General features: G+C 49.7%; 1 protein-coding gene across 1 annotated transcript in view; it reads right to left on the bottom strand.

Moving 5' to 3' along the window:
* The window catches only part of SLC43A1 (solute carrier family 43 member 1), a 30,013-nt gene extending 25,222 nt beyond the window's left edge, over positions 1-4,791 (bottom strand). Inside the window, exons 1-3 of the mRNA XM_017498990.2 lie at positions 4,467-4,791; positions 3,850-4,227; positions 2,992-3,585 (exon numbers count right to left, since the gene is read on the bottom strand). Coding sequence (XP_017354479.1) covers positions 2,992-3,223 — 232 coding nt within the window. The 5' untranslated portion in view covers positions 3,224-3,585; positions 3,850-4,227; positions 4,467-4,791. The remainder of the gene's footprint in view (positions 1-2,991; positions 3,586-3,849; positions 4,228-4,466) is intronic.
* Between the last annotated feature and the right edge of the window lie 10,589 nt (positions 4,792-15,380).

Genomic DNA, 15,380 nt, shown 5'->3' with positions numbered 1-15,380 from the left:
AAAAAAAAAAAAAAAAAAAAATTTAAAAGAATGTAAAATAGTGCAGCCGCTTTGGAAAACAATTTGGTAGCTCCTCAAAATGTTAAACATAGTTACCCTTATGACAGATCTAGCAATACCTAAGAAAAAGGAAAACATAAATCCACATTAAAAACTTGTATGAGGTCCAGGCACAGTGGCTCACACCTGTAATCCCAACACTTTGGGAGGCCCTGGAGGGAGGATCACTTGAGCCCAGGAGTTCAAGACCAGTCTGGGCAACATAGAGAGACCCAGTGTCTACAAAAAATTTTAAAAATAAGCTGGATGTGGTGATGCAGGTCTGGAGTCCCAACTATTCTAGAGGCTGAGGTGGGAGGATCGCTGGAGCCCAGGAGGTTGAAGCTGCAGTAAACTGTGACTGTGCCACGGCCCTCCAGCTTGGATCACAGGGACCCTGTCTCAAAACAAACAAACAAAAAACCCCAAAAGAGACCAACAGTTGGGTCTCACTCTGTGGCCCAGACCGGAGTGCAGTGGCACAATCACAGCTCACTGAAGATTCAAACTCCTGGCCTCAAGTGATCTTCCTGCCTTGGCCTTGAAATAAGCTTGGATTACAGATGAGCCATCACACCCAGCCAGACCATTATTCCTAATAGCCAAAATGTTGGAAACAATGCAAACAGCCATCAATTGACAAGTGGGTAAATAGAAAGGTGGTTGATCCATACAATGGAGTATTATTCAGCAATAAAAAGAAGTCCTGATACATGCTACAAGGATGAACCCGGAAAACATTATGCTAAGTGAAAGAAGCCAATCACAAAAGGCTACATATTACAAGATTCCATTTAAATGAAATATTCAGAATAGGTAAATCTAACTTTTATCACAGGCAAAGCTGCAACAGGAAATCGATGAGGTTGCCCGGTGCTTGGGGGTGAGGGGGGGTGGTGAGGGTAGTGAGTACTGCTAATCGGAACAGAGTTAATTTGCGGATAAAGAAAATGTTCTGAAATTGACTCTGGTGATGGTTACACTACTCCAAATATACTAAAACCGTTAAATCATATACTTTAAATGGGTGATCTGTAAGGCATGGAAATTATATCTTAAAGCTGTTTTACATATTTTTCATATTTAAACGTGCAGGTGGAGGGATGAGCCCTCAAAAGGGAAGCAGGAGTTTTGGGAGGTGATAGAAAGGTTCTAAATACTTTCTGGTGGGTAATGAGGCATGTAATTTGTCAGACCTCATCAAAATGTGTGATGTAAACAAATCTTCAAGTTGCTTTTAAAGAAATGCCACCAGCAGCAGGTGGGGAAGGCTGGAAGAAGTTACACAAGGGGTAGGCCAGGCATGGTGGCTCATGTCTATAATCCCAGCACTGTGGAGGCCGAGGCGGGTGGGTCACTTGAGGTCAGGAGTTCGAGACCAGCCTGGCCAACACGTTGAAAGGCTGTCTCTACTGAAAATACAAAAATCAGCCACGCATGCTCACTTGAACCCAGGAGAAGGTTGCAGTGAGCCGAGATCATACCAAAGCACTCCAGCCCGGGCAACAGAGAAAGACTTTGTCTCAAAATAAAAAGAAGTTACATAGGGGCAGTGTCAGGTATCAAGGGCAGGCAGGTTCTCGCCTATCTCCAGGATAAACTCAGAGGGGACTTAGATATCATGTGGGTCCCTAATAGCCCTCCACTTGGTTCTTGCAGCCATCCTGGTATGTGTATCATTTCATCTCAGGCCTCTTATTCCCAACCCACCCAGCTATCCCAGGCTGGCTGCCAACCCCACCTCCTCCAGCCCCTATCACCCCAAAATTGGGGCCAGGAGGCATGGGCGAGTCACCATCTCTCGGTGCCACCTACTGCTTCTTTACAGATAACGCTGGCTGGATGGGGCAGATCCTGGGGTAGAGCAGCTGCCGTTTAGAGCAGTGATCAAGACCTCCCCAGCTCCACCCCCAAGGAATCGGTTTTCTTCCGTAGCCCACATCAGGTACTGTGCAGCAAGGAGTTGAAATGAGAAGCCAGGAGGAACCAGAAGGACACTAACATTTATTAAGCACTGTAGATTCTCACAGCACTCCCATGGAATTGATACTATTATTATTCCCATTCTGAAGACTAGGCAACTGAAGCTCCATGTTTAAGGAATTCACTGAAGTCACCAACTGATAAAAGTGGTGGAAGCTGAGATTCAAATGCAAGCTAGCCTTCCTTCCGAGCTTACTCCACAACAGAAGTTGGGAAAAGGGGATAAAAAGAGAGGAGGAGAGCCAAATTCCACTTCCACCCAGCTCCTTAAGTGCAGCTTGTCAGCACAGCTCTCTCCTTCCCAGAATAGGAAGATACCCATCAAATACAAGTCCCAGACACCAGCTGGGCTAACTCCCTGCCCCAAGGCAGCTTCAGACAGCTTGTGGCTGTAGTTATGGCTCCCAAAGAGTGTTAGAATTCCTACTCCCAGTTTCCAAGCCACTCACACAAGGTGATTGAAGTGGAAACCAGAGATCTTCCAAAATGCCATCCTAAAGGAAATAAGGCTATTTAACTTTGTGCAAATGAGTAATTTGAAAACCTGGGGGCTCCCAGGTCCTGAAAAGGGAAGCGTGTGGGGCCCTTTGCATTCATACTCCACTTCGTGCCACTCTCCCTTGCCTTATGGCAGCCCTATTAAGAAATTCCTCTCCCAGCTAGGTGCAGCACTTCTTCTTCCAAGAGCTCTAGGCCTGACGCTCTCAGAGGCTTAGGACTCTGCCTATTAGTCCCAGGGTCTGGATGCCCAGCAGGACACCTCGCATTCAGTGACCACTGGATTGGATAAATAAGGTAGAGTGGGCAGAGTGCCACCCATTCTCCTCCTGAAATTTGAAGAGGTCGAAAAGTGAGGCTGTCCGACTGCCAACCCTGCTTTCTGGTCCACCTGGCCACCTGATATTCTCGGGCTTTCACCTATCTTTGCCATCCCTCCCCCTAGCCCATGCCGCCCATTTTCAGGCATACCTGGGCACATGTTGGAATAGAAGCCCTCATTCTTCAGCATGATCAGCAGGGAGCCCCAGCCCAGGAGTACAGCAGAGAAGAAGAGGTTCTCCAGCACCGCCGTGCAGGCCATCCACCAGCGCCTCCGGTACGCCTGCTGCAGCGTGGGGGCCATGCTGGCCGAGAGCCTGCACAGAAACAGAGCGCTGGGCGAAGGGCCCCCCAGTGGCCCCTGGGAGGGGTCCTGCATCATGGTGGCACCAGAGACCCCTCAGGCCAACCCGCAAGAGGACTCTCATGGAGCCCCCATAGAGCTCTGGGCTTCCCCAGCCGGTGCCACAGAGCTGGCTCTGCGCGCACTAGCAGTGCCAGGGGTGCACGCGGCACAGGGTTCCCGCTGCGCCACTATCGGAAACAAGGAAGGTCCTGTACGCGCGCTGCAGCTTCCTGGCGCGCTGCCGGGTTCTCCCACCCAGGCCAGAGCGCGCAGGGCAGAGCTGCTGGGGGGCAAGTCCGCATTCGCCCAGGTCTCCAGGGAACAGCAAGGGGCAGAGCGCGCTCTGAAGCACCGCTGGCCCATTCCCGGACTCTCGCGCCAGGAAAGACCCCTAAAAGCTGGCAGGAGGAGGAAGGGCAAGTTCAAGGCTAGCCTACCGCCCCACCTTCCAGTTGCCCCTCCAAGACCTCTCCTCCCCTCTGGGGCCGGGCGGCAGCAAGCTCTCCCCGTTTCCACATCAGGCGACCTACGACCCTACAGTCTCTCGGGCCAAACCAACAGCTGCCACGTGGAGGAAGACCCAGAACTGGCTCTCACCGGTCGCCTCCACCCCCGCGTGCCCCTCACTCACTCCGCAGGGTACGGGACACCAGGCTTTGTACCTCGGAACCCGCCTACCACCTCCGGCCCCAGGAGGGGGCTCGGACTTCAGCAGGAAGTCTGGTGGCTGCTGACTTTATAAGGGCAGTGGTGGCGGATGGGCTGGCGGGCGGGTGTGTTTACTAGAGGGAGGGAAGGAGCCCCAGCTCCCCCCGCTGCAGCCTAGTGGGGAGGAGAGGGAACGCGGGCGGCGCGGGGGCAGGGAGCGACAACCGGGGTGAGACCGAGGAAGGCGGAGAGGAGGAGGGCAGGGAAGACCCAGGGCGAGGGGAGGAAGCACGAGTCACTACTTCCAGGGGGCCTCGGTATCCTCATCTGTGAAATGGGGCTTTGGTTCAGGTGCTCGCAGAGATCGCTGGAACTCTGGCAAAAGTGCAGCTCTAACCAGAGGAAGTGCAGCGAGCCGGGCCCGGGAGGAAGAGAAGAGTCGGAGGGGACGGAGAAAAGAAGGAAGGACAATGCTTGGCGAGACGGGACCCTGTGCCGAAGGACCTCGGGCGCAAGTACCGGGCTTTCCTGGGGAAGCCTGGGGGTGTTGGCGGGAGCCAGCCTCGGTGGCTTTCAGCCGATGCACTGCCGGGGACCCTCCGCGCCCCACCTCCCCTCCCACGCTGCTCACCTCCGGTAGGGGGCAAAGGAGTAGCCAGCAGCAGCGGACGCCTTGGGAAGCGCAATGCTTTTGCGGTGCGTCCGGAGTCCCGCGGGCCCTGCCCTGAGCCGCGCCCACGCTGGGGTCTTCGCTCGCGTGCGGGACCCGGCGGCCACGGAGCTTCAGCCTGACAGCCCGGTGGCCTCGCCTCCGCTGTCCCCTCGGAAGAAGAGGGGGAACTGGGAACCCGCCGGGCGCCAGAGGTCTGCGAGGCTGGGCTTGGATGAAGTGGATCTGCGAGGTTGATAGTTGTATTTATTCGCCTTCCGAGCTGCGCCCCGAGGTGGGGGCGGGGGCTCCCTCCCCTTCCCCTCCCCTTAGGTCGAGTTTCACGCGCACGTGACTCGCCGGCTGGTCCCGGACACTCTCCGACTGGCACAGCCCCAGCACCTACATTTCCACCCTAGACCCCCATCTTCTCCCCCAAGCCCCCAGACTAATGTCAGGCAGCGCCCTCTGTATTCTTGGTCAAAACAAAGTGCGACTGGGCTTCAGCCGACCAACAATGATTCAGGGCCGGCTTGGGTGGGGTTTTGAACTGTGCAGTTGGGAGCAGTGTTTTCCGAGAGGCAGAATGACATGGGTTTCTCTGGAGTTAGTCAGATCGAGGTCTGAGTCTTGACTTTTCAACTGACTACCCTGGGTTACCTAGAACAAGTTACCTCTCCAAGTCTCATCTTCCTCCTCCCTAAATTCGGGTAAAATGGAACCTACCTAACTGCCCAAAGGAATCAGGATTGTGATGCTGAGCATAGTATTTGGCACAGTAAGCATAATGTTCATTGTTGCTGTTGTCATTATTTCAGACACCTGGCGATCGGATGCTTCCAGATCAATAATTGATTGATTCCAGGTAAATCTCTCAGCCTCCCTGAGCCTCAGTCTCCTCATTGTAAAATAGACTACTATGGTGTGGAGTAATGAGAAGTAAACTCATTACATGTGAGTTTAATCATGTGTTAAGAATGATACTGCTTATGTATGCTGGGCTTAATACCAAGGTTATGGGTAGATAGGTGCAATAAACCATCATGGTACACATTTACCTATGTAACAAACCTGCACATCCTGCACGTGTACCCCAGAACTTAAAATAAATTTAAAAAAAAGAGTGATACTTGTGGTCAGGCATGGTGGCTCATGCCTGTAATCCCAGCACTTTGGGAGGCCAAGGCAGGAGGATCATTTGAGCTCAGGAGTTTAAGATCAACTTGGACAACGTGGTGAAATCTCATTTCTACAAAAATTAGCCAGGCATGATGACGTGCACCTGCAGTCTCAGCTACCGGGCAGACTGAGGTGGAAGGATCACTTGAGCTGGAGAGATGGAGGCTGCAGTGAGCCAAGATCATGCCACTGCACTCCAGCCTGGGTGACAGAGAGAGACTGTCTCCAAAACAAAACAAGGGTGACTACAGAAATCTCCAAGAAGACCTCAGATAAAAGGGAACAGATGAGCCACCAAGCCAAGAGAGGAACTAATGGCTACTATACACTGGGCACTTTCCAAAATAAAAATATTGTTACCAATTCCTCAAGACACCATGGTCTCACTTAAACCCATCACTTTCACAGAGGGAAAAAACTGTAGGCTTGCAGCTGGAGCAAGGCTAGAGGTAGGATGCAGAGTCAGGTCAGCCTGGCATTTAAGTACTGCCCTTCCCATTCCTCCCGGAGGGAGAACAGCAAGAGCAAAGGCTTAACAGGGGGAAAGGCACAAGGAGTTCTCGCTGACCAAGGTACATGTCAGGCTCTGATGGTTTAATGTTTTAAAATGCAATACTGGCTCCCAAAACTTCCAGATCAAGGCCAAACTCCTCAGCTCAGCACAGGAGGCCCTAGAGTGAACTTTCTAAGCTAGGAGTGTCATGGATCCCTTTGAGAATACAAAAGACAGCGGGTGCAGTGGCTCATGCCTGTAATCCCAACACTTTGGGAGGCTGAGGCGGGAGGATCACTTAAGCACATGAGTTCGAAACCAGCCTGGTCAACATAGTGAGACCCCTATTTCTATAAAAAATTAAACTGGCATGGTGGCATGTGCCTGTAGTCCCAGCTACTGGGGAGGCTGAGGTAGGATGATCCCCTGAGCCCGGAAAGTAGAGGCTGCATGAGCCGAGATCTTGCCACTGCACTCCAGCTGGGTGACAGAGGCCCTGTCTCAAAATAAACAGAAAAAGAATAAAGAAGTTATTAATCAACTCTCTGTGAAAATGCTTGTGTGACCATGGACACACACACTCATTGACATTCACATTTTAGGGTTTTCATGGACCCTTCCAATGAGACTCTAGTGGTCCGTGGACACCCATGGCTGGAACACTCACTCTTCCTCATCCCAACCCACATTTCCATGGGGTTGGACTGTCTGCCACATGAGGACACGGGCCTCATTTGGTATGTTCATTCACTGCTGTGTATCCCAGCACCCAGAACAGCACCCAGCACCTAAGGGGCACTCAGCACATGCACAATGAAGAGTCAGCCAGCTCTTTTCACAACTCCCAGTCTTTGCACCTGCTATTCCTTCTTGTGAAAATGACAGATTTCCTTCATTTTTTTTTTTTTTGAGACAGATTATAGCTGTTGCCCAGGTTGAAGTGCAATGGCACAATCTCAGCTTATTGCAACCTCTGCCTCCCAGGTTCAAGCAATTCTCATGCCTCAGCCTTCCAAGTAGCTAGGATTACAGGCATGCACTATCACACCCAGCTAATTTTTGTATTATTTTTATCTTCTTTAGTAGAGATGGGGTTTCACCATGTTGGCCGGGCTGGTCTTGAACTCCTGGCCTCACGTGATCCGCTCACCTTGGAAGCTCAAAGTGTTGGGATTGTAGGTGTGAGCCACTGTGCCCAGACTCTTTCTTCATTTCTAATGTATTCATCTTTCACAACTCAGCTCAAGTTTCACTTCTCACTGGAAGCTCTACCCTAGGCTGGATTCAGGGCCTCGTCCACATACCCATCCCTAAACACTCTGCTGACCTCTATGGAGGCCCCCACAGTGATCTAAAATAATCAGCCTAGTTTTCTGCCCCCACATCTCTTGGGGACAGGAACCACCACGTGGTAGGTGATTTGTGTGCCTGCTGCCTATCATGGGGCCTGGCACCTAATAAGCTTGCAGCCAACATTTGTTGAATAAATGAAAAGACAGTGGTGGAAAATGAAGCTGAAAAGGTAGGCTAGGGTCAGTTTGGAATGACCTTGGGAGGCCAAGGACTTTCAATCTTGTGAGGTAGGTAACAGGAAATGCCTGGATTTTTTTTTTTTTTTTTTTTTTTTTTTTTTTTTTTTTTTTTTTTTTTTTGGGGGGGATGGAGTCTTGCTCTGTCCCCTGGCTGGAGTTCAGGGGCACAATCTCGGCTCACTGCAACCTCCACATCCCTGGTTCAAGTGATTCTTCTGCCTCAGCCTCCAGAGTAGCTGGGACTACAGGCACGCGCCACCATGCCCAGCTAACTTTTGTATTTTTAGTAGAGATGGGGTTTCACCACGTTGGCCAGGATAGTCTCGATCTCTTGATCTCATGATCCACCTGCCTTGGCCTCCCAAAGTGCTGGGATTACAGGCATGAGCCACCACGCCAGGCCGGATTTTGTTTTCTTTTGGTTTTGTTTGTTTTTAATGAAGGTGAGAGTTATTGTCAGGTTTTTGTGTTTAATGAATGGAAGATATGGAAAGGACAGAGACCTTAAAGCAATTAGGAGGTCACTATAATAGCTCACATTTTGCAGCCATAAAAAGGAATGAGGCCAGGTGCGGTGGCTCACACCTGTAATCCCACCACTTTGGGAGGCCAAGGCAGGCAGATCATCTGAGGTCGGGAGTTTGAGACCAGCCTGACCAACATGGAGAAACTCCGTCTCCACTAAAAATACAAAATTAGCTGGATGTGGTGGCACATGCCTGTAATCCCACCTACTTGGGAGGCTGAGGCAGGAAAATCACTTGAACCTGGGAGGTGGAGGTTGTGGTGAGCCAAGATTACGCCATTGCACTCCAACCTGGGCAATAAGAGCGAAACTGTCACAAAAAAAAAACAGGAATAAGATCATATTCTTTTCAGGGACATGGATGAAGCTGGAAGCCATCATCTTCAGCAAATCAACACAGGAACAGAAAACCAAACACCGCATGTTCTTGCTCATAAGTGGGAGTTAAACATCAAGAACACATGGACACAGACAGGGGAACAACACACAAACCAGGGTCTACTGGGGGTGGAGGTGAGGGGAGGGAACTCAGAGGACGGGTCAATAGGTGTAGCAAACGACCATGGCACATGTACACCTACGCGACAAACCTGCATGTTCTGCACATGTATCCTGTTTTTTTGTTTTTTTAGAAATAAAGAAAAAATGAAGAAGAAGAAGAAACAGACAAAAATAGTTCACATTTAAAATAATAAAAAATAGGCCGGGCATGGTGGCTCAGGTCTATCATCCCAACATTTCAGGAGGCCAACTCAGGCAGATCTCTTGAGCCCAGGAATTCAAGACCAGCCTGGGCAACATGGCAAAACCCTCTCTCTACAAAAAATATAAAACAAGCAAAAAAATTAGCCAGGAGTGGTGGCGCATGCCCGTAGTCCCACCTACTCAGGAGGCTGAGGTGAGAGAATCGCTTGAGCCTGGGAGGCAGAGGTTACAGTGAGCTGAGATCGTGCCACTGCCCTCCACCTGAGGCAACAGAGCAAGACTTTGTCTCTAAATAAATAAAATAAAATAATAAAAAACAGAGAAAAGGAAAAAAATCTAAGACATAACTTCCATATCTGAATCAATAGGATTTATCAACCTTCTCCCCTGGCCCCAAAACTAATTCCTCCCTAAACGCTGTTCTCCTGACACCACTCATAGGTTGAGTATAACAGCATGATCACATTGGCTGTCATGTGGGCTCCTGGCTGGAGGCTGCTTCAGAGCTCAGTGGACAAGGACACCAAGACAGGCTGGGTCTAAATCCTGGCTCTGCAGCTACTTGTGCAATTTTATGTCTATAAAACTTTGTGAATATGCAACGTACTTAATTGTATACTTTATTTACTTTTTTGAGACAAGGTCTCACTCTGTCACCCAGGCTGGAGTGCAGCGGCACGATCTCAGCTCACTGCAACCTCTACCTCCCAGGCTCAAGCAACCCTCCTGCCTCAACCTCCCGAGTACCTGGGACTACAGGCATGTGCTACCACACCCGGCTGATTTTTGTGTTTTTGGTAGAGAGAGAGAGTTTCACTATGTTGCCCAGGCTAGTTTTGAACTCCTGGACTCAAGTGCTCCACCAGCCTCAGCCTCCCAGAGTGCTAAGATTACAAGTGTGAGCCACTGCTCCCAGCCTAAATTGTATTCTTTAAAAGAGTGAATTGTATGGTGTTTGAGTTCTATCTCAATTAAAAAAAAACAACAACTACCTTTGCATGTGTCAGGCATTAGGGATTCAATGGTGAATAAGACATAGACCCTATCCTCAGACAACACGGAGTCCAGCGGGAGAGAGTCACAGATGAATTAAGTGTTACCTCATCTACAGAAAGCATCATGGACAAGAGACATGGTGCTATGAGAACGTATGCTTAAGAAGCAGATTTCATGTAGACTGGAGGTCAGGGAAGAATCTTTCAGGGTGACGCTTGTGCTAAGAGTGTTCCATGTCAGAATCAGTAGAATTTATCAGCCCTCCAGAGAAGGAAACAGCAAATGAAAAATCTTACAACAGGAGTTTGTGGAGACAATCTGAGAGCTGAATGAGGGCCGGTGTGAACAAAGCATGTAGGATGAGGGGCCTGTGGTGTGAGCTTGCAGCTGAAAAGGTAACAGGCTGATTACATTGGATCTTCTGAGACAATACAGAGTATGCAATAGGCCGGGCGCAGTGGCTTACTCCTGTAATCCCAACACTTTGGGAGGCCAAGGCAGGCGGATCACCTGAGGTCGGGAGTTTGAGACCAGCCTGACCAACGTGGAGAAACCCCATCTCTCCTAAAAATGTAAATTTAGCTGGGCATGGTGGCACATGCCTGTAATCCCAACTACCCATGAGACTGAGGCAGGAGAATCACTTAAACCCGGGAGGTGGAGATTGTGGTGAGCCGAGAGCACGCCATTGCACTCTGGCCTGGGCGACAAGAGTGAAACTCCCTCTCAAAAAAAACTCCAGTGACTGAAACTGACCTCCCCTCCCTAACTTGCCCTGCCTCCATTGTTCCCTACATCATGAAAGTACCACCCTCCTCCACCCAGTGGCTTAAGACACACAGCTCAAGACATCCAAGGCTTTCTCCCCACCTCACTCTCCATGTCCAGCCTACCAGCGAGCTTGTGGGTTCTACCACGTAAAGACTTCTCATCTCCAGCCACTTAGGCCTGGACCCCTGCAACCCTTCCACCCTGGTCTTCCCAATCCTATTCCCGTACATGACCCCACCGGCCCGTCAGAATGGACTACTCGAGATGCAGTTTTGATCAGGCCAGTTCCCTTGAAAGGCTTCCCGTGATCCTCGGGGAAATGCACAAACTCCCAACGATGGCCCCTGAGTCCCTGAGTCCCGCGCCATCCAGCCCCGCCCTCTGCTGTCAGCCTTCCTTTTAGCCCCTCTGCCCTCTGTGTTGTTGCCACGGTGACCTCCTTCACACCCACTAATACTCCATGCTCTCTCCTACCTCAAGTTCTTCCTGGGCCTGGAACATTCCCTGCACTAGCGTAGCCAACTACCGCTTCAGATCTTTTTTTTTTTTTTTTTTTTGAGACAGAGTTTCACTCTGCAGCCCAGGCTGGAGTCCAGTGGCGAATCTATCTCGGTTCACTGCAACCTCCAACCTCCACCTCCCAGGTTCAAGCAATTCTCCTGCCTCACCGTCCCGAGTAGCTGGGACCACAGGCATCATGCCCAGCTAATTCTTGTATTTTTAGTAGAGGTGGGTTTTCACCATGTTGGCCGGGCTGGTCTTGAACTCCTGACCTCAAATGACCACCCTCCTTGGCCTCCCAAAGTGTTAGGATTACAAGCGTGAGCCACCTTGCTCAGGCAGCCCTTCAGATCTTAACGGTCATTTCCTATAATTGCCTGACCTCTTGCAGTCATTTGCCTGACTCCAGCAACGAATCCTTTTGCAATGTAACCTATATAACATCTGACTTTCCCTTTGAGAAAACTCCTCATCTATTTGTTCCTCTGACAGTTCAGAGGGCAGGGGCCTGTGCCCACCTTCCTCACCACTATCCACTCACCACTTAACACAGAACCCACCACCCACCATGCCTCCTGCCTGACAAATTCCTACCCACCCTTCAAATCTCACTCACCTATTACTTTCTGGGAGGTGCTTCCCTGAGCACCAAGACTATGGGATACATTCCTTCATGCACCCTGCTGAACATATCTTTTTTGGGGGGTGGTTAGAGATGAGCCTCTCACTATTCGGCCCAGGCTGACCTCAAACTCTTGGTCTCAATGAATCCTCCTGCCTTGCCCTCCTGAAGTGCTGGGGTTACAGGCATGAGCCACTGTGCCTGGCCACAGTGGTTTAGATTTTCTATCTTTGACCCAGCACCTAAAACAATGCTTGTCAAAAGACTCCTCTTAGGTCAGCCCACAAGAGCGCTTCTGAAAATCTCTAAAATTGCAAGCAAAATTCTATGTGCATTCAGGAAACAGGCTGTGACTTTTGTCAGATTTTCAGAGGTCTAAGAGCTGAAAGAACCTTTTCCCAAGATACTGAAGGAGCTTCAAATAGCACTGCTAACACAGACTTCCGCTGTGGAAAACCATGCCCCTCTGGAATCCAAGTTCCCAGAGGGCAAGAATCAAGGACCTTTACCTATTTTTTCTTCTTTCCATTTTTTTTTTTTTTTTTTTTTTTTTGAGACAGGGTCTTGTTCTGTTGCCCAGGCTAGAGTGCAGTTTTGTGACCATGGCTCACTGCAGCTTCAAACTCCTGGGCTCAAGCAATCTTCCCACCTCAGCCTCCTGAATAGCTGGTACCACAGGCATATGCCACTATGCCCAGCTAATTTATTTTTGGTAGAGATTGCGTCTCACTATTTTGCCCAGGCTGGTCTCAAACTCCTGGGCTCAAGCAGTCCTCCCACCTCAGACTCCCAAAGTGCTGGGATTACAGATGTGAGCATTGTGCCTGGCCTCTTTACCTGTGCTGTTAATTGATGTATTCCAAGGGTCTAAAATGGTGCCTGGCACATTCTTGGTGTAGGTGTAAAATGACTAAGTATAGTCTTAGACAACTGTAAGAGTTGGTTATCTGTTACTGAGTAACAAATTATCCCAAGATATAGTGGCTTAAAACTACATGTATTATCTCAGTTTGTCTAGGTCAGGAGACAGGGTGCAGCCTAACTGTGTGTTCTCAGAGTCTCTTACAAGCCTGCAAAGCATCGGCCAGGGTTGCAGTCATCTGAAAGCTCAGGTGGGGAAGGATCTGCCTCCAAGCTCACTCATGTGGTGAGTGCTTCAGTTCCTCGCTGGCTGGAGGCTCCCCTCAGTTCCTTACCAAGTTCCTTACCACCATGTGGGCCTCTTGAGAGGTCAGCTCACAACATGGATGCTTGCTAGCTTGCTTCGTCAGGGTAAACAGGAGGGAAGAACAAGACAGTGAGAGAGGGAGAGAGAGAGAATGAGAGGAAGATCAAGAGAGGGAAACCACCAAGACAGACATTACACTCCTTTGTAATTTAATCTTAGAAGTAGCATCCCATTACCCTTGCTGTGTTCTGTTTATGAGAAACAAGTCTCTAGGTCTCGTACACACTCAGGGAGAGGATTATACGCAGGCATGAATACCAGGAAGAAGGGATCACTGGAGGCCCCAGTGATCTTCCAGGCTGCCTACCACAAAACATTTACGGCATGTTTTCTCATAGAGCATCCAGTTCATCTGGGCACCCAGAACAGAAGGTACACACCAAATGCCTACAGGTCAAGCAGATGATGACAGGGAGGGAAGACACCAGCGGTGGGAGGTTTGGCAGACAATTCAGCCTCTGCCCATCTTCCATCAGGCTGACGCCAAGCAGGAATGCAGGTCAGCTGTTGTCAGATCTTCCAAATTTTCTTTTTTTGGTTTCTGAGACAGAATTTCACTCTTGTCACCCAGGCTGGAGTGCAGTGGTGCGATCTCTGCTCATTGCAACCTCTGCCTCCAGGGTTCAAGCCATTCTCCTGCCTCAACCTCCCAAGTAGCTGGGATTAAGGTACACGCCACCATGCCTGGCTAATTTTTGTATTTTTAGTAGAGATGGGGTTTCACCATGTTGGTCAGGCTGGTCTCAAACTCCTGACCTCGGGTAATCCACCTGCCTCAGCCTCCCAAAGTGCTGGGATTAAAGGTATGAGCCACGGCTCCCAGCCCAAAATTTCAAAAGAAGCCAATGTTCTAATTTTTTGGGACATTTTCTGATTTTTAAAACTGATAAGCAAAAATACACCTGAGGGCTAGCAGTTTATGACTCCTCCCTATGGCAGAAAGTACCTACTTCATTGTTTTGTTTTGTTTTGTTTGACAGGGTCTCTCTGTCTCCCAAGCTGGAGTACAGTGGCGCAGTCTCAGTTTACTATAACCTCTGCCTCCCAGATTCAAGTGATTCTTATGCCTCAGCCTCCCGAGTAGCTGGGATTACAGGTGTGCACCACCAGCCCAGCTAATTTTTTTTTTTTTTTAGACGGAGTTTCACTCTTGTTCCCCTGGCTAGAGTGCAATGACAAGATCTCGGCTCACTGCAACCTCTGCCTCCCAGGTTCAAGTGATTCTCCTGTCTCAACCTCCTGAGTAGCTGGGATTACAGGTGGCCACCACCACGCCCAGCTAATTTTTGGATTTTTAATAGAGATGGAGTTTTATCATGTTGGCCAAGCTGGTCTCAAACTCCTGACCTCAAGCGACCCACCCACCTCAGTCTCCCAAAGTGCTGAGATTACAGGCATGAGCCACCACACCCAGCCCAATTTTTGTATTTTTAGTAGAGATGGGGTTTTACCATGTTGGCCAGGCTGGTCTCAAACTCCTGGCCTCAAGTGATCCACCCACCTTGACCTCCCAAAGTGCTGGGATAGGTGTAACCACGATGCCCGGTCAGCCTAATTGTTTGTTTGTTTTTTTGTTTGTTTTTTTTTTTTGAGACAGAGTTTCACTCATGTTACCCAGGCTGGAGTGCAATGGCGCGATCTCGGCTCACCGCAACCTCCGCCTCCTGGGTTCAGGCAATTCTCCTGCCTCAGCCTCCTGAGTAGCTGGGATTACAGGCACGCGCCACCATGCCCAGCTAATTTTTTGTATTTTTAGTAGAGACGGGGTTTCACCATGTTGACCAGGATGGTCTCGATCTCTTGACCTCGTGATCCACCTGCCTCGGCCTCCCAAAGTGCTGGGCCTAATTGTTATTTCTTATACCCTTTTATGTGTGTTCCAGCCCTTTTGCTGTCCACTCCACCCCCACCCTGCTTGCTCATAGAGGGTAGGGATCTAACTAATTCACTTTGAGCACTTTCCAGAGCTCTTCGCACGTAGCAGACCAATAATAAATACTGTTGAGTGAAATATGAAACTCGACACATCTCTCACTAGGGACCATTCCTCCCAGTCCTAGAGCAGTGGTTAAAAGTGGCCTCTGGTGTCTAAGTTAGAATTCTGGCTCCACCACTTGCAGGCTACACAACTTTAGGCAAGTTACTAGCTTTTGAGAGCCTCAGCCTCTTCACCTGGGAACAATCGTAGCTGCCTTAAAGTTGTTAGAAGAATTAGCTGAAATAATACATGTGAAGAATTTAGTACAGAGCTGAGCATACAATAGCAACTCAATAAATTATTTACTTTCTCTCACATCATCGCCCTTCTCTGCCCTCCGGCTTCCTGCCTCATCACCCTTTAGT

The sequence above is a fragment of the Cebus imitator genome, unplaced genomic scaffold, assembly GCF_001604975.1.
Source record: "Cebus imitator isolate Cc_AM_T3 unplaced genomic scaffold, Cebus_imitator-1.0 Scaffold253, whole genome shotgun sequence".
Lineage (NCBI taxonomy): Eukaryota > Metazoa > Chordata > Mammalia > Primates > Cebidae > Cebus > Cebus imitator.
The sequence above is the reverse complement of the archived record's forward strand: the minus strand, read 5'-3'. Positions and strand labels throughout refer to the sequence as shown.